The sequence below is a fragment of the Lethenteron reissneri genome, chromosome 66, assembly GCF_015708825.2.
Source record: "Lethenteron reissneri isolate LAM-NWPU_2019-01 chromosome 66, ASM1570882v1, whole genome shotgun sequence".
NCBI classification, from domain to species: Eukaryota; Metazoa; Chordata; class Hyperoartia; order Petromyzontiformes; family Petromyzontidae; genus Lethenteron; species Lethenteron reissneri.
The window spans coordinates 5,784,121-5,803,296 of NC_083844.1; the positions used below are offsets into that span (position 1 = coordinate 5,784,121).

The window sequence follows — 19,176 nt, forward strand, 5'->3', positions numbered from 1 at the left end:
TCTTGCTCCCTTCAAGAAGTCAGTCACATTCACTCACTTATTTTCCACTCCGCACTAAAAACTCACACTTATTGTTCCCTAGCTCACCCCATGACCCCCTCAATCTCCCCCTCATAACCGCCACTGTTAGTTTTCCCTCTTCACATTCTCATTATATGGCTATCACTCATGAACCTCATTTATTCAAACCATTAATCATTTACTGTCATCACTTTCACCGAATTCACACATTACAGATTTACCACCCATTGCTTCCTCTCATCTATTCATTCTCCTCATCTCCACCAGCACATCCTGTCTTATTGTTAATTCTGTGCAAAGTGCCTTGGAGAAAGGCACTATATAAATTATTTTAACATAAGAAACCAGCTGCAAAGTGTGGTTACGTTAACTTTGACTGTGATCTTGTATTTCAAGATCACAGTGAAAAGGCAGCACGATGAGCGAATTTGGAAAAACAAATTTTACGTGGCTCCTGGGCAATTTACCCTCATCAGAATCCAGCCACAATGGTGAAAGTGCTATTACCCCAAAACTTCAACTGACAAACACACCAGAGTCAAAACGCAAGAGAGTACAACTATGCAACGTTTTTCACACCATCAGTTCATGTGTGCACGAAATGAGGAACGCCAACTCATGCACCGTGACTTGTTGTGCATGCAAATGTGAGTTTGCATTTATCGGTTGTCCGTACAGTTAGAACCCCTCTTATTGACCACCCCTGTTAACGACTAATCGCTTAACGGCAGGCCTCCAAAGAGTCCAATGTGTAGTGTATAGAGGTGTAGTGTATAGTGGTGTACAGTAGAACGCCTCTTAACGACCACAACTAATCGCTGAACGACGGGCCTCCACAGAGCCCAATGTGTTCACTTACTGACCATTCCCCTGTTGACGACGGGCTTTTGTAGGTACAGTAAATATTAATGCATTGATGAGCCATATTTCTTTCAATATTATGTGTTTATAATGTTGTTAGTATCTTTATGTATTAATAGCCACTATTTAAATATGATAAAGTACGTTTTTTGGGTACAAAAGGGTAACTTTCTATGCTATTGAAATGAATGAAGCCTTTCGCGTTTATGTTGTATACTCACTTAACGACCAAAATCACTTCACGACCGGTTTGATGGAACCAATAACCGTCGTTAAGGGGGGGTTCTGCTGTACGTAAAAAAAAGATAAATCAAACCTCCACCTCCTTCCTTCCAACCCACCACACCCCCTTCTCCTCCTCCCCACCCGCCACCGCCGCTCTCCGTACCTTGCCGTGGACATGCCAACCGCGTTGAAGACTTTCACTTCCACTGCATACGGCTCTGCGCTCGCGATCACCGAGTTCCACAGCACAGCGGCGCCGTCAAGGGTCATGCCGCTCGGAGCGACGTTCAGTTGCCACATGACTGGGGCGGTGCCCTTGGAATGCAGAAAGGATTTCAGTTAGCCTCTCTGGAGCGTCTGGGATACGCCGCTTGTGAGGAAAGGGGCAGATTTTAAAGGAACATGGGGAATACATTCCTAAATATCACATTTAAATACTATGAAAGATAAGAATAGGTTTTACCCTTTCTGGAAATAAAAACAGGCGTTAAGATGTTCAAACACCAAATAGATGTTGCTGCTGCGAGGATGACTGGAGTTCGCATGAGGTCAGCGAGGTGCTGTGGTTCAGCAAGGAATTATAAATAAAGGATGCGTGCGCCCCATTACATCGGACCACACGTTTGCTGCCGGAATCTACCACGTGTCGAATATGTGAATGAAGACAATTTTAAAAGTAAATGTAAAAGGACGTGAAACTACTTTATTATGATCTCTTTTCCACCGAAGATGAAGGGTGGGTGTTGGTGGGCTTTAATGCTTGTGTAGTGACATCGCGGATGTCACTGTGTGGTGCCGGCCCTAGAGAGGCATGGCGTGCAATGTACTTGCATCGCGGAAATCACGTACGTAGCGACATCGTGGATGTCACTGGGTAATGCTGGCTCTAGCGAGGCACGGCATGCGATGTATTGCCATCACGGACACCCCGTACATGTGTAACGGGCGTATGTGACGCAGGATAAGTTGATGGATGCAACACGTATTTATTACAATTAAATTCAGTACAGCAGAGTAAAGACTCTAACACTTGAAGAGGTATCGGCCTCTTCACCCGGTCTATTAAAGGAAGTGTTCCCCAGCTAATGCTCCCCGTTAACTCCCTACTTCCTTCTACCCCAGACCTTCCCCAAATGTAGGCTAGCTAACCTGGCCGAGCTTCGGCGCAGGTTCCGACCCTCAGCCACACGAGTCTGGCCCTTACAAGGACATCAGACCTCGCTGCTCTGAGGTCCCCACTGGCTTGCCCTGCTCGGCTTCTTACAAGAACAGCGAGTCAGGGTAGTTCCAGGTCTAGCTAGCTGGCCTTCAGTCTTCACTGGCTCTTCATCTTGATCTGTACCCAACGACTGCCACGAGCTCTCTCGTTCTCCGCCTTATATACCAACATGCCCTCGAGGGACGGGGCTGTGTGGGATCCCAGCCTCTCCCCCACACAGCCCCCCAGGGTGGTAACCGTTTGCGGACGTGGATATAGACACCCCAGTGTAACTGCCCGTTTCTCCCCATTATGTAACACCTCTACACATTTGGGTATAGTACCAGCCCTAGAGGGGCTCGGTGAGCGCTGATTGAGAGCGCCGAGTGGCACCATGCTCAGCGTGCAGTGCTGTCCCCTATAGGAGGGGGTGTGAGGGTGCCGGCCATGAATGGGGTTAATGTAGGCCATGGCACTCTGGTTAACCCTCGAAGACACGTGATGGGAAAGATCTACACAGGGGCCCCAAGTGGGGGGCTAGGGGTGGTCACGTATTGGTCGAGATCCTGCTAAAGGATTCGAAAAGGTGGTCGTGGCCAAGGACGGGGCCAGCCACGACCAGTGAGGATATAAACCAGGTCCCCAGAGGGACTGGGGTTCAGCGTTGTTGTTGTTGTTATCCTGAAGATCTACGTTCTATGTCCGAGAATAGTCACCAACACGTGGACCTGGACCCCAGCCGGGGGGTCCTGTCCATTGTAGCTACTCCCAGTGTGATTAGTGTAGTTAGCCTGGTGGTCCACCACCATAGATTGTTATCTGGTAAAGTGGCAGTTACCCCTTCGTGTTGGTGTTAATAAATATGTTGCCTCCAAAGAGTACGTCTGCAACTCAGTTGAATCCATTATACTTCTAAAGATTATTGGTGTAAATTATTATTATCATTACATTCGTTTACCCATGAATAAGTCTCTGAGTCTCATGAATGTTTCTTTTCACGGGGGGTCCTGCCAAGTTCTTGGAGCAGGTTGCGACAACGATCACTGCGTGTTTTCTCACCGAGCGATTTGCGGTGCTTTTTTCACATTTGGGAAAAATTTGGACTCGAATGACACCTCGGGTTATTTTACGTCCCCCCCTCCACCGCTCTTGCTGCCGTGCATGACGCAGACGTTAATTTTTTAACCACAAACACACCAGTGGTTATCAACCAGGGCGGCTTGGCGAACTTCTCACAACATGAAACGCGCCCCAACGTGCCCCCAACGTGCTCCACAAACCCAAAGGTCCTGCAGCCGTCCTGCCCACCCCCCCCCCATTCTCTGCTCCCCCGTCACAAAGATGGAAACCTTCAGGAGTTGAAGAGATTCGCCGTAGCTCTGCCCTTCCACCGCGACGGCGTCGGCAACGACCTTCAGCGCCGGCGGCAGATACTCGAACTCACAGTCGTCGCCGTACCACGGCAGGCTGCAGATGCACCGCCCAAACGAGCATATGCCATGTGGAACATCAAGGTCTCTACCGCACGCGCTCGCAGGGCACTGCTGATAAAAGGTGAACAGCACCTGCGCAACGAGAAAGGAAACATGAGAGAGAGAAGATTTCTGTCCGTAAGAGGGTTTTTTTTTGGGTTAGATCGTGTACATAAAATGTGTTGTTAAACCCGCCATCAACACTTGACACAGGCAATCAGTAAGAGGTTGTCACAAACAAAACGTGCCAATTAGTACTAGTTCAGCATACCGGTATGTTGGACTAAGATTTGTCATTTGTCCATCACCCCCCACCAATTTTCAGAATCGGAATCATAATCTGAATTAACACTGGAGCAGGAGAAATCTGTTGAGCTATGAAGCTCTGTTTCACAATCGGGGGAGTGGGGGGGGGGGCACAGGACCAGACCGTTACGATACAAAAACACAATAAGAGTGAAAAGTAGAGGAAAGGTAAACAAATCACTTAAAATTTTCTACAAAAAAAACTAAACTTTTTTTTTATCTTACCAGGTAAGGTCCCACTGAGCTATGTAGCTTCTTTTTCAGAAGCGATCTAGTTATCACAAATGGTAGCTCAATAAAGTGGCTGATGTTAATATCACGTCGAAATCCAGAGCAGCAAAATTATATAAATGATGCGCGTTTGCAAATTTTAACCTGAGTGTGCCATCGGCTTCAGCTCACGGGATGTGGTTAACCCATCGGCTGTGGTGAAAATCCTCCATGTGAGAGAATGGCCTAGGTGAAGCAGTATTATTTTTGTTAACTATTGTTCTGCCTCATGGCAGGTATGGGGGTTTGGGTATACAGGAATTTCCTGATATGGAGTTGAGTATGGTCACGTGACCAGGAAGTTACGATTTTACATTCTCTAATCCATGAGGCAGTGTGTCAGCCATTACATAGAGTACAAAATGGAGGCACAAATAGCGTCTCAGTGAAGACAGGTGCATCTGTTCCTTGTGGGACTTTGAGAAGCATTGTCTGTAAGTTCGTTTATGTTTTTATAATACCGGAAATGCTGTTATAATGTTAGGATTGCCGTTATAATGCTGTGAATGTCTTTATAATGCTGTTACATTGTTATGATAAATGAGGCCTATTAAACAATGAAGCCTGCCACTTGCATTATTGTGAATATTACTTATAATTAAATAAGTCGAGTCAGACTTGTACCCATGTAACTTTAATGCAATCTTGAGAGTAAGGATGAAGAGGTATCTCATCCACAGTTCAGTGTTATGTGCAGCGCTGTACATTTAGGCTGCAGTATGGTGATTGCAAGAAGTGACCTAATTTAACACAGTAGCTTATTCTCTTGTATAGTTATTCAGTGCTAATGTATGTGCCTGGTCCATCCAGGACCTATTGTTGCGTTTCATGTTATCGAAGACAATGTTATGATGCTGCAGTGTTCATTGTATTGATATTACAAGTATTAACAGATGCTGTATTTTGTGCTGTGTTTTTACATCAGTTTTAACTCGTTCTATTCATTAAATACGTTTGGAGTCAGATGTTCACCCTGGCTCTGAAGGTTTATTGAGTGCGAGGTTAACTACTCGGATAGTGGTGCAACGCAGCGCACAGCGAGGCCGAGACAGTAAAAAGACATTCTTCTTGGAGCTCCCAACCAGCCAGCTCCGAGAAAAATCCATATGACCACGGGGAGACACTAACACGCAAAGTCCAAATATACAGCCAGTGTCAGGGCCGGTCGGGATCGAACATACAACCTCCTGCATGCCAAGTGAGGTAGTTAACATCTCCTAGCCACCGCGTACTTACAGTTGCACACAAAGACAAATATCCCCTGTATAGCCTGAACAGACTTTTGGGGCAAGTGCTATTAGCAAGCATTATGAAAGCTGGCAATGTGGCACACAAAGAGGATGGTGGCCTACACCACACACTATTGCACCAGGTACTCATTGGAGGCTAAGTCGACCTAGGGGAGGCTCAGATAATCATCACTGGTGTTGGTGGCCGTGAACAGGAATGGAACTCGGGTCGGTGGGTTCATACCACAGCGCGCTAACCACTACACCTCCACTCCCCACATAAGTTGCACACACACACAGACAGCTACTCACCGTGGAGGCGGTGAAGGAGCTCTGGCCACCGCGGCCTGGCGCCACATTGACGGACGCCGCCCCGGCTGTGTGCATGGGTGTCACACAGCGCACTTGCTCGCTAGAGAGCCACGTTCCCTCCACCACCTGGTCCCCGAAAGCGCAGCGGTAGCCCCCATCTGCGGACGCATTCAAGTTGCGGCCCTGCAACGAAAAAACACGGAAGCTATAAAACAATGAACCCTATGGGATCCCTCGTCTGGCTCTGTGAGCCACAGTGATTAACACCGAACCCCATGGGAGCCCTAATTTGGCTTTGTGAGCCTCAGTAATTAACACTGAACCCTATGGGATCCTTAGTCTGGCTCCGTGAGTCTCATTGATGAACTCTGAACCCTAGTGGATCCTTAGTCTTACTCAACATAAACTATAAAATATTTATTTTATTTTACTAGGTAAGGCTCACCGAGCTATGTAGTTCTGTTTCAGAAGCGACCTGGATATCATAAATGATATTCAGCTCAACGAAGTTGCTATTGCAGTGCTCGACTCGACACGACAGCTTCTTGGCTTTCCCCTTTCACTTTATTCCGCGTATACCGATCAACACTCCTCCATCTAACAAAGCTCAATGTTCCTCCAGCTAACACTGATCCACGTTTCTCCTCTGCGCTCGCCGCTCGCTCGCCGCGTTCCGCCGGCCTCACTCGTTCCCCATCACTCCTCCGTCGACTCTCCTCTCCACTCTCTCCGCCGTCCCACTCTGTCGTAACTATACCCACTTCTCTTCCCACACTCCAGCCGCTTTCTACTGGCTTCGTCTCACTCTACTCTAAACTGCTCCACTGCTACCCTACACTTCTCCACTGCTACCCTACACTTCTCCACTGCTACTCTACACTTATCCACTGCTACCCTACACTGCTATTAGCTCTGCTGCTTCGACTCCTCCATCCTCTGTCTCCTCCCAGGCGCGAACTCCCGTCTCCTCCAAAAACCCCTCTCTTTATCCCTGAGCCAATTAATCCCCAATTAATCTGGGGCATCCCCCGCGACGCCACTCGACAATGCGGCACCACTCTGCGACAACAATACCCTCTCGGCCAATCAGCACCCTGCGTCCTTAATTACTCCCTGCCACCTGCTACCATCCTCAGACAGCGCAAGCCCCACATCTCGACAACAACCAGCCAATCAGCGCCCCGTGTCCTTATTTGCTTCCACTGTACGCCGCGTGCACGCACACCGATCTCAGCGCGTGATGCGTACTTTCAGGCACTACACTATCATCGTGTAAAAATTCATAGCAGCCAAATACTCTAAACGCATGTTTCTAAATATGGAAGTAAAAACCGGAGGACCCGGAAAAAAAATCCACACAACCACGGGGAGAGAGAGAAGATAATTCCAAATATACAACAGGCGTCAGGGTCGGGATCGGGATCGAACCCACAACCTCCTGTATACCAGGCGAGGTAGTTAACATCTCCTAGCCACCGTGGCGCCCACATGGCTTGAGGTGCATTATTCATTGTCATCATCATCATCAGCCGTGGTCAATCCACTACTGGCAGAAAGCCTCCACACAGTGCAGGTCATGGGGGTTATTTGCCTAGACGTACATATGTGTTTACGTACTTTGAACTTGTTTCGCACCGCACGTAGCCAACCATACTCATTAGAGGTGTGGGGGAAGGGCAACAAACTAGAACACAAAAAGTAGTTCTAAAGAAATTAGTTTTATATTCAGTATAGTGGTGTAGTGTATAGTAGTGTAGTGTACTGTGTCATATATATGTATAACTGGCAAACCTCTCATCCCCTTATCAGTGCCTACCTTCTTACAGACCAATTCAGACCTTATTGGTCACCACGTGCCCTTATAAATCTCAACTTAAAATCCTACATAGTACTGCATTGAAACTGCTGTATGCCGTATGGACCCAGAAACTAATTTTCCTGTATAAGAATATGGGGTAAACCATATCGGTTAACAGCTATGAACTTGTTATGCACCACATGTAGCCAACCGTGCTGAATCGCTGGGTGCATGTGAAAAACCTCCGCAGTAGGTACAGACCTTGATGAGCACCAACGTGCCGCCAACGTCAGGCCCAGTGCTCGGAATCACGTCCAGCACCGTGGGTACAGGCAGGCAATCGCTTCCATACAGACCCTCGGCACAGCGGTCGCACAGATTGCCTGCCCACTTCAGCTCACTGCACACGCATCGTCCTAACACAGATGAAAGCAGCCTTTTATAATTGACACATCTTGGCGTAATTTCAATCTGTCCAACGAACGTCAATTGTTTTATATACTGTGGTACCTGGGTTTACAATATTTGGAATAATGATCGGGCACCCGTAGGGGTCCCATTGTTTCTATTAACGATAAGTTTATGATACCAGGTTGGGGCCGCCAATTTCGGCCAATCGAAGCGCTCCCTAAGTGGGACTTGGCAGACCTCAGCCAATCAGTGACCACCCCTTTTATGAGCGTTTGGAGAGCATCGAGTGTGCGGTCATGAATTCCAAAACATCGACTGCATCATAACCACTCCACTGCTGCTGCTGTCTGCGCTCGGTTAAAGGAGGAATGGACGATGATTCACTCTTGCTTCTGAACAGACAATTTAGTGGATGACAACATCTAAAATACCATATTTAATCTGCTACTATTAATCCATATGAAAGATAACCCCTTTTGAAATCCAATACCTCGTCGAATGTCTCACTCACCCGTGTTGAGGTCACAGTGCCCGTGAACGCAGAGAGGGCACTGCAGGCATGAGGGCCCCCAGAATCCATCCTGGCAAATGGAGCAGTCCGGTCCGGCAAAATATCGGTAACACAAGCACCTGCAAAAAAAAGTGTGGACTTGCTTGATAATAGAGCTCTCTCTCTAAATCAATGGTCACCGTCTTGATTTTGACTGAGTAAATAACGTGCACCACACTACTCTTGCTTGTAACTTTCATCAGCTAGCTGATGAAAGTTACAAGCAATAATTTCATCATCGCTTGCAGCTGGGGATGGCATCGTCTCTCCCTCCTCTTGATGCCTAGGGTAAATGGGCAAGGTTTAGGACTGTAGTTCATGCAGCTGCAATGGCTGCTTTGGGTACACGGTACAAACCTCCCCAGAGACCCTGGCTGATGGAGGAGGTGTTCCGGCTGGCTGAGAAAAAGCGACAGACCCACTCTCAGCCTTCACTCGGAGGTTCGGAGAGCTGTGTGGCGCTGCAAGGATAGGCGGTGGTCGCTAGTTGCGAAGGAAATGTCGTCTGCTTCAGTAGCCCGCGATCATAAATCAGTCTTTAACTCAGTCAAAAAGTAACTTGCAGGCACCACACCTATCACCATCATCAGGGGAAAGATAGGTGATCCGATTTCCCACCCCCAGGAACAGGTTTGCAGATTTAACTGGCTGAAGTTCCATCTGGTGAGGTACGGAAGTCTAAGACAAGGAAATAGCCGGGCAGAGATTATCATCCAAACAACATCAAGAAGGCACCCCACTACGGCCCATAGTGTCCACGATCAACTCTCATAACTACAGATACTCCGCTTCCCTTCACTGGCAAGACCACTTCAGCAGTACTTAACTCAACCCAATTGGTTTCTATGATTAAGAACATGGTACTGTCTCCTGACGATATTCTCGTCAGTTTTGATGTGGTCTCGCTGTTTACCAAAGTCCCAGTGCCTGACACCTTAACAACAATTGAAGACTTGGTCCAACATGGACTGAACTCGGATATACCTGCGTTGGTTAGGCATTGCCTCACCAACACTTACTTTACCTGGAATGGCACCTTCTACAAACAGAATGAGGGTACCCCTATGGGCTCCCCCTTGTCACCAGTGATAGCTAATGTTTTCATGGAGAAGTTTGAATCAGGACGCCATCCAGACGTCTACCCTGCGTCCTTCCCTGTGGAAGAGATATGTGGATGACACTTTCGTCATTTGGCCACATGGCCTCCCAGCATTGAACCATTTCCTGGACCACATTAAATTCCAGACACACATCCATCAGATTCACCATGGAAGTGGATAAAGATGGCAAACTACCATTCTTGGATGTTCTGTTTGAGAGGAGACCCGATGGCTCCTTGGGACATTCTGTTTATCAGGATGGACCACCCACACAAATTCCTACTTGAATCCTGATTCCCACCACCACCCGGCTCAAAATAATTATCTCATCAAAACACTATACAACAGAGCTCATTGCATCTCTGACCAACACCACCTGACCAGTGAATTGAAACATGTACATTTGGCCCTCAAGATGAGCGGATACTCTGACCGTACTATCCGTCAAGCTGTTTCTCCCACTATACAGAAACAACCACCTGAAACTCCGATCAAAACCATCACGTTGCCATACATAGCAGGCGTGACCTGAAAATATCTCCAAAATTCTAAACAAACATAAGATCCAGGTCCGATTCAGGTACAGTACATAAAATTCGTGATCTAATCCCATCTGTGAAAGATGTCATTCCTGACTTGTAATACCCTGGAGTCTATAAACTGAGTTGCATCTGTGGTGATTGTTACATTGGGGAAACGAAACGTCATGTCTCTGATCGGGTCCGCGAGGCACAAGTAAGATCTGAAACACGGCAAAACTGATTCTTCCGCTGTTGCTGATCATTGTTACAACGCTGTGGGCTCTCAAGATATTATCTTTTCCGAGACCAAGGTGCTCTGCAAACCTTCTGGCTACCATCAAAGGTTGGTGCATGAAGCCATCCAGATATACAAACATAGACATAACTTCAACCTGTGATGATGGGTACAAATTGAGCAATCATTGGAAAGATGTTATTAACCATGTAAAGAAGATTTAACTACACATATTTGTACCATCTTATTTGACAGATACTAGTCTATTTTGCCGAGTTGTTGACATCTCCAGCGTTTAACAGTGCTGCTATTTTTTGGTTTTGGAAGCCAACACCCGCCGTAATTCTTGCGGAGGTGCTTAACAGGTACCTTCCCCTTCTAGCCCCGCCCACCTCCCCCCCACCCTCGCAGTCCCTGACTGTCACATTTAGATAAGCTCCTCCCCCTCCCCTGAACCAGTATTTAAGATCTTGTCTCTTGGATTTCCCTTCACTTGATACAGTACATTTGGCTGTGACTGGTCCCACCTGAAGACGGAGACTTGTGTTGCCTCCGAAACGTCGTGATTTAATTTATTTTCAGTTATTATTATTATTTTATTATTATTGTTTTTTACCTACGTGACTTTACCGAAAAAAAACCGAAGGGTAGAGATTATCCCCCAAGCAAAATACTGAGGGAGGGTGGCATGTTTGTGCAGACAGCCCTATATGACATCATAATAACAGTCTGGATCACTGGACAGGTTCTGCAGGATTGGAAGGATGCCCTTGTGGTCCCCCTCTTTAAGAAGGGGAACCGCATAGACTTTAACAACGACAGGAGCATCTTCCTTCTCAGTGTGCTAGGAAAGGTCCTGGCAAGGATTATTCAACATTGCCTTGCCAGGCACGCTGATGAGAGGTTTACGGAGCCCCAATGTTGTATCAAGCAAGAGCAGTCGTGCACAGATGCCGTATTTTCCGTCCACCTGCTACAGCAGAGGTGTAGGGAATTTCAACAGGACCTACATCTCTGCTTTATTATACCATCAATAGGCCTCGGCTCTGGGTTGTTTTTCGTGCTTTGGGAATGATGTGGTAGGAGTGGATGTGGAGCTGAGTGGACTTGCCGATGACTGGGACCAGCGGTGTCAAGATCGGCCTCTCTGGAGGAGGCTCATGAAGGATGCTACTGAGCAGTTGGAGGCAGTCAACCCTCTAGTAACAATTGAGAGCAGAAGAGGGATGCTCACAACAATGAGCGGAGCACCGGGCGGCTAAAACACAGTAAGTTGGCACAGTAGGGGGCTCAGGTGGTGCATCGGCCACTCATCTCAGTCAGTCAACCCATAGCACCTGGGTCTGTCCCGTGACTTCCTGCCAGCGGGCGTTCGACACTTCACGTGGCCTTAAAGTACACTTGGCCTGGCAAGAGCACCATAGTGACATCACCACCACCTAGTGGCGAATGGCGGTTGTTGTATATATATGCACAGGCGTGTCTTGATGTATATATATAAACGCGTGTATATATATACACACACACAATGGAGCCGCACGACTCACGATTCAGGCGCATAGCAGACCCCGCGGCCACTGCAGTTGTTGAGGGTGCCGCATGAGACCTCGGTGCACGCTGCTCCCGTCCAGCCCTCATCACACAAGCACCAGTTGGGCCCGACGCAGCGGCCCCGTCGGTTGCACTGCTGCACATTGTCGCAGACAAACTTCTCGCACGCAGCCCCAGCGTGGCCAGGATAGCACCTGCCGAGAGGGGAGGGGAGGTAGGGGTGGTTGGTGGACGGGGGTGGGGTGGGGTGGTTCCTTCATTAATCAGACAAAAACTGATGAAGAACGTGTACATACATTTGTTCTTCTGATGACGAATGTGTACGTCGATCGGCTTTTCCTTCTAATTCCATTCCGATGTAATGTGCATACGTCATCAAAACGTAACCGAAAATAGAAACTAAAATCGGTAGCAAGACTCCCACCCACAAGGTGGTGCGGGAGGGGCATGTGGTACAGTTTTGGCGCCAGGTATCGTAAAGTGGCAGTGGTCGTGTAACTATGCTTCTTTGTTATTAGTACAGTACGTTCTTATAAATACAACTACCATGCCTCTCTACATAAAACTAACACTGAGAACCGCTCTTGTGTTGAATGGGACACCTACCCACCACCCTGCGACTCGCAGACGTCATCGGGCACCGGACAAGGGGTTAAAAATGGATGTAATTACACATGGCTACCTGCTTCACTCCCTCTACCGGTCTACCTCCTAAAAGCTCCCATGTCCCCCCTTTGCAAATCAGTAAGCGGGTACGTGCTATATCTGGCTCCGTGTCACGTGTTGCACTCACGCAGAGCTCCGATAATTTAAATCCGAGTTAATCCTCAGTTGTAACGAGAGCTTGTTTGCATGTAATATTATTAACTGCACAATAGATATATGACGCACTTAAGGCCATGTTAGCGGCCGTTGCTTTTTTTGTGATGAGTGATGGCATTTCGACGTCGCGCACACCAGCAGTCAATTCACAACATCTTGGTGATACATTTCTCTGGAGTGATAGCAATCCTTGTTAGATTGTTGCTGGAGGCCTTATAATTTGACGCACGTACAAAAAGAGGGGTGTCACCGCTACTCAACTCCCCCCCCCCATCCCGGGAGTTTTCTGTGCGTGAAGTGTGGGCACGAGAGCGTTCATGGCCAAAAACAAAAAGGAGGTTATAGAGGGGACGGCAGTGCATGGAGTGACTGATCGAACCACTCAACTCGATGCGAGCCACTGCCATGGTCTCGATAAGACTTATTGCCAAAAGTGGTGAGACACGGCGACGATGATTATGTGAGCTCGTCATGGCCATGAGGATTTGATACTCGAGATGTCATTTGGTTCTCCCCTATTTTTGCCGTGAATCTGGGGTGCGTGTGGGCCCTCTTAAGCTTTTTCTTAGTTTGCGTAATCTTCAGAATCAGAATATTTATTTAGACTGCAGGAGGATGAATCCAATGAGCCATGAAGCTCTATTTCACAGATGTCCAGTCAGGGCATGGGGACGGTGGTCAGAATGTTGCAACATCAAACAATGTTGAACACGATATAAGTGCAAATTACAGGAAAGGTAAGCAAATCACTAAACTATGTTTATTTTATCAGGTAAAGGCCGTTAAGCCTATTAGATTATTTTTCAGAAGTGACCTATCACAAATGATAGCTCAGCAAAGTGGCTTATCAAGTGGAAATGTATAGTAGCAGCCAATTAATAAAAATAATCTCAAAACATGTTTATAAATGTGGAGGGAAAAACCGGAGAACCTGGAGAAAAAAATCCACGCGACCATGGGGAGAGAGATACACAAACTCCAAATATAGAGTAGGCGTCAGGGTCGGGATCAAAACCACAACCTCCTGTATACAAGGGAGATACCATCTCTTAGCCTCCATGCCACCACCGCTATCCATTAAAATACTGTATGTGGATTTCTACGACTTCATAAATATTACCACCGGACCTCATGGTGGCTGCACAGAAGCAGTGTGGGCATGTTCATTATGAAGAGACAGCGGCGCCATTACCTGCATTGGTTGTTCCAGGTGCAGGCGCCACTACCACTGCAGTTGTTGACACCTTCACAGCTGAAGTTGAGGTCCTTCAAAAAAGGCTTCCACAGAACATACTCGGGGTTTTTGATCCGAGCCACCACATCCACCTCGCGTATTACTGACCAAGAGTTCTCTGTGGCATTCAATTGATGTCCCGGTTCGTTTAAAGACACCCACAGATCATAGTCCGCATTCTCTACGTTATTGAATATGTTACGTTCGACTCCAATCAATGCATTTTCCACCTGTAAAATAAATATCAATATAGAACAAGGCAAATTTTTGAATATTGATACGTAATATACTTACTTTTTCCCCTGACATACAGATCAGAGGCATTGACATCAATGAAGACGTAGATTCGAGAAGATACGCAGATTAAAGATACTCTGATTGACTGTTCATAGGACGGGTCTGCGAGGCACTTGCTGAGATATTTGGGTCCAACCTGTGACCTGTCTCTTGCCGCGGCGCAATGGTTAGCAGCACACTGGAACTTTGAATTCAGAGCGGTCACTGGGCGGCGTTTACATCTCCCAGACGCAGCAAATGAAACAATTGGCATGGTCTTTAATATTTTTTTTATCCACCTACCTCTGTCCACCCACAGCAGTATATTATAAATGGGTACACACCACAGTCGGTCAATTGGCAGGTTGCCTGAGGTGGGGATAAATTCGTGGGATACTGCCAACTTGCCCAAGATATCTAGCCAGTGTGGAAGAGGAGGCCGATATTACCCTCTAGATCACGGAGGTTCTCTAGATCATCGGTTCCCAACCTTTTTGAGCGCAGCGGACCCCCCTGACTGGACATCGGTGATAAAAAAGAGAGATTAATGGCTCATCGGATTTCTCCAGCAGTCTATATAAAGATTTTCGTTATTTTCAACCTCTAAATATTCCGCGGAACCACCACACGCTTCTGCTTCCAGTTGTTTGAAATTGTACATTCACCTTTGTGAGGATGTTATTATACATTTGTTTTATTTTCCACGGACTCCCTGTAGTAGTAGTAATACAGTAGAACCACTCTTAACGACGGTGATGGTAATTTGTTCCACGAAACCGGTTGTTAAGTGATTTGGTCGTTAAGCGAGTATATGAAATACACGTGAAAGTCTTAATTTAATCCAATAGCATGGAAGTTACCATTTTTCAACCAAAAAACTTCCTTTATAATATTGAAACAATCGGTATGTATGCATAGAGATACTAACAACATTATAAATACATGATATTAAAAGAAACATGCTTAATCAATGCATATTTACTGTACCGATGAAAATTACATCGCAGGATGTCACTGTGCAGTGCCGGCCCTAGAAAGGCACGGCGTGCGGTGTAACGACATTGTGGATACCAGAAGGGTGTGGGTGTAGTACCGGCCCTAGAGGGGCCCGGTGAGCGCTGATTGATAGTGCTAGATGGCACCACGCTTGGAGTGCAATGCCAACCCTACATGACAGGGATGTGGGAATGCCGGCCGTCGGAATGAGGTTACTAAAGGCCATGGTACTCTGGTTGACCCAAGAGGACACGTGGCCAGTTAAGTCTACAAAGAGGCCCCAAGTGGGGGCTCGGGGGGGGTCACTTGGTTGGGGTCCAGATTCTGCTCGAGGATTCTGGAAGTTGTGGCCAAGAGCGGAGCCAGCCATGTCAAAGATAATATAAGCTGGGACCCAAGAGGGACCAGGATTGTTGTTGTTCATCCTGAAGAAACCTTCGTGAACGTTCTCCGTTCAACGAGTCTCCAACACTTGGACCTGGACCCGAGCTGTTGGTCCTGATCCGTAGTAGCTAGTTACATTGTAATTAGTGTAGTTAGCCTGGTAGTCACCACCATAGGCTATAATTCTGTTAAGGGGAAATTACCCCGTGTGTTGGAGTGAAATAAATGTGTTGCCTTCAAGTCAACATCTGCGACTCAGTTTAACTCACTAAAACTGGTGTCGGAAGTGGCCAAACATTATTTTGTTAGTAAGATAGCTGAGTTAGGTTATGCTTATGCGATTTAGACTACATACCAAGACGTTGGACGATGAGGACGATGAAGGCATTATTCCTCAGACAGCCCCAGGGATAGCGACCCCAGAAAAAGGGAGTGAGGAGCCATTGGTGGAGCATCGCGACAACCATCTCAGCGACAGCTCACCGATATCAGGGAGAGAGCGCCGCACATTCCACACCTGCCTCGCTGAACTCCTCGAAGCCATGGAAGTGTTGATCACTGAGCTCGACCTACGGGGTCGAGCATCCCGTCGCCATTTCCCGCCAGCGGAAAAGCTCCGTGGTGCAGCCCGCACAGGCGGCCGCCATTTTGTTTGTGGAGCTGGACTGGAGAGCCCGCCAAATCTGAGACTGTGCCACGTCCTTCTGTTGAGATTCCATCCCTCAGGCGACGTTAACCTTTTGTTAAGTAATTTTTTGCCGCCAGAGGCGACTGGGTGGTCTTCAAGCACTGGTTCCAGATGAGAGCGTTGCACGCCGCGCTCGACGACGATGCTTTGGCGGTGTTTCTCACCATCCTGCCATCAGAGAGGGCCACGCTACAACAAGCCTTTGATCAAATGGTGGCAATCTACGAACCGCCATCAAACGTTTGCCATAAGTTCGCTGCGAGGAGGAGAGGGGAGGCCGAGACGCCCCTTGCCTTCCATAGTGCACTATTGACGCGAGGAAAGGCTGCCTTCCCAAAGATGGACCACGACGGAGTCGACTCGCTGGTCCTCGAGAGAGTGTTGACGTTGGCAAAGGACCTCAACATCATCCTGCCGGCCGTTGACGAAGACGACTTGTCTTCTCTCAAGATTGCAAGATGCATCCAGGCGCACCTGCTCTGCAATGACATAAGGGGTTGGCGGCATGTACCGCGCCTCGTGAGGCACGTGATACACCCGAAGATGTGGAGCCCGTCCAAACCTGCGCTTCGACCCAACGTGGAGGCTGGCGGGGGGACAGCATGGTGCGACGGGATAAACCTCGACGGCAAAATACCTCTCCTCGTCCTGGGAGCGGGCTCGTCGTGTGCTACATCTATGGCCTGCCGGGACACGTCTGGTCGGACTGCCGCATGCCGCGACGACACCTCCCTGGACCACCGCTGTCATCCACCCGACCATCCTCCACTCCACTATACCCCGAAGGTGAGCCGCGACACATCACACACTCGGCCCCTGAATCCACCTCACTCATCACGTTCGGTCGGTTTTCATTCCCGTCGTGTGTCGGTGCATGAGTGTTTAAAATTTGCTCGGGCTGACTGGCCGCTCTGACCGGGTCAGTGGTCGGAGTTGGCCCATAGTGGTTGCCACGACCGCAGGTTCATCCGCTGTTATCGGATTGATAGAGGGGGTTGAAATCAGAATGCTCGTCGACACTGGTGCATCCACGACAATCTTTTCCGAGCTGATTTTTTACATTCTGCCCCCTACATGTCATACCCTATGTCCCGTTGGGGTTCCATGCTTTGCAGCAAATGGCGGCTCATTGGGCATCATTGGAAAAATAACAGTGGAGGTGTGTATTGGAGATATCAAATTGACAGGACCAGTTCTTGTATCAACATCCCTTGCTGTTCCTTGCTTGCTCAGGACTGACTTCTTGGGGAAGATGCCCCTCAAATTTTTGATCAATGAAGGTTGCCTTGAGTTACCATCGGGCCGTCGAATGGCCTTTTTGCCTTCTCCGACTCGACTGTGTAGGCCAACGCTACTGTACAAGCGCTTGCGAGTAAGACCGTAAAGATTCCCCCCGGCGCGCAAATGTTGGTTCCTTAATGATTGTGCAAGCCACTAGACCAGGCGGCGACTGCGGGAGGAATTCTCCTAGGACCCTATTGTATACATGCCCCCTTTCAAAAATTTATATTAAGAGTAATTCTGCCTCTCACAAGCCACACAAGAAGGCCAGTGACGTGCGGTGAGGCGAGGCAGGGGAGGCACAGCCTCACCTGTTATACTCCAATTAAAATATCTGTTACGAAAAATTAAAAATAAATTGAAAATTAAGATTATTGCACTATATTTGAAGCTTTCGTGACTGCAGGAATCCATACTCTCTGGTTCTTTCGGTAAAGTCACGTATATAGAAAAAGTAATAAAAGAAAACACGACGTTTGGGTCGCAACACAAGCGTCCGTCTTCAGGTGAAAAAATAATCTACTGTTGTGGCTTCATATACTGTAGGCAGGGGAAGGTCGGGGAAGGGGGGGGGGAAGGAGTTTTGTTCAGTCGTGGTCCCGGAGAAAACGATGTCATGTGTGCACACATTGTAGGTACAGTAAATAATAATGAATGTGTAGGGGCGTGAATGGGCTATGTGTAGCGACGTAAACGGACTGTGTACATTTACCTGTAGGGGCAGACGCAGTCCAGCAGGAGCAGTCGCAATATCCCTAGCCCCGGAGGAGGAGCGGGCTGCAGTGTCTCCTGAGATCCCCCGGGACCCCTCTCGATAGGAGGGGGCTGCGGGGTGTTCTGGGATCCCCCGTGACCCCTCCCAACTGGTGGGGGCTGCGGGGTGTCCTAGGATCCCCCGGGACTCCGCCCCTCCATTGAGAGGTGTATAAAAGCTGGACCTCTCCACAGGTTCGGGGCCAGTTGAAGACAGAAGCAAGAAGACCAGCTAGATAGGACCCTGGGACCCCTAGCCTCGCTGCCCTTGTCATGGCCGGAACTCTGTGTGGCTCAGTGGTGAGACCCTTGGAACCCCTGGCCCGACGTCCTTGTAAGGGCCGGGTCCCCTAGGCACCCATAGCCGGAGGACCCAGAGTTGTGGTCCCGTATTATGTCACGTTAGCCCGGAGGCAGTGGTAATAGAAGGGCCGTTGCCCTGATTGTGCCGGGTTGTACTGCCAAGTATTGTGTTAATAAATAGTGTTGCCTCCAAGATCCGTCTCCGACGTCTCCAGAATCCACAACACTACAAATGCATTGATTAACCATGATTATTTGAACATGTGTATATAATGTTGTTAGTATCTTTATGCATTAATATCCGTTGTTTAATCTTGATTTGAAGCTTTCATGACTGCAGGAATCCATACTATTTGGTTCATTCGGTAAAAGTTACGTA

The 19,176-nt window shown here is 48.1% G+C and overlaps 1 protein-coding gene across 1 annotated transcript in view; it reads right to left on the reverse strand.

Moving 5' to 3' along the window:
* Positions 1 to 19,176, reverse strand: part of LOC133359837 (uncharacterized) — a 145,523-nt gene that overhangs the window by 15,515 nt on the left and 110,832 nt on the right. The window contains exons 27-33 of the mRNA XM_061578387.1: positions 14,075 to 14,346; positions 12,057 to 12,254; positions 8,615 to 8,733; positions 7,954 to 8,108; positions 5,895 to 6,077; positions 3,655 to 3,870; positions 1,271 to 1,422 (exon numbers count right to left, since the gene is read on the reverse strand). Of these exons, the coding sequence (XP_061434371.1) occupies positions 1,271 to 1,422; positions 3,655 to 3,870; positions 5,895 to 6,077; positions 7,954 to 8,108; positions 8,615 to 8,733; positions 12,057 to 12,254; positions 14,075 to 14,346 (1,295 nt within the window). The remainder of the gene's footprint in view (positions 1 to 1,270; positions 1,423 to 3,654; positions 3,871 to 5,894; positions 6,078 to 7,953; positions 8,109 to 8,614; positions 8,734 to 12,056; positions 12,255 to 14,074; positions 14,347 to 19,176) is intronic.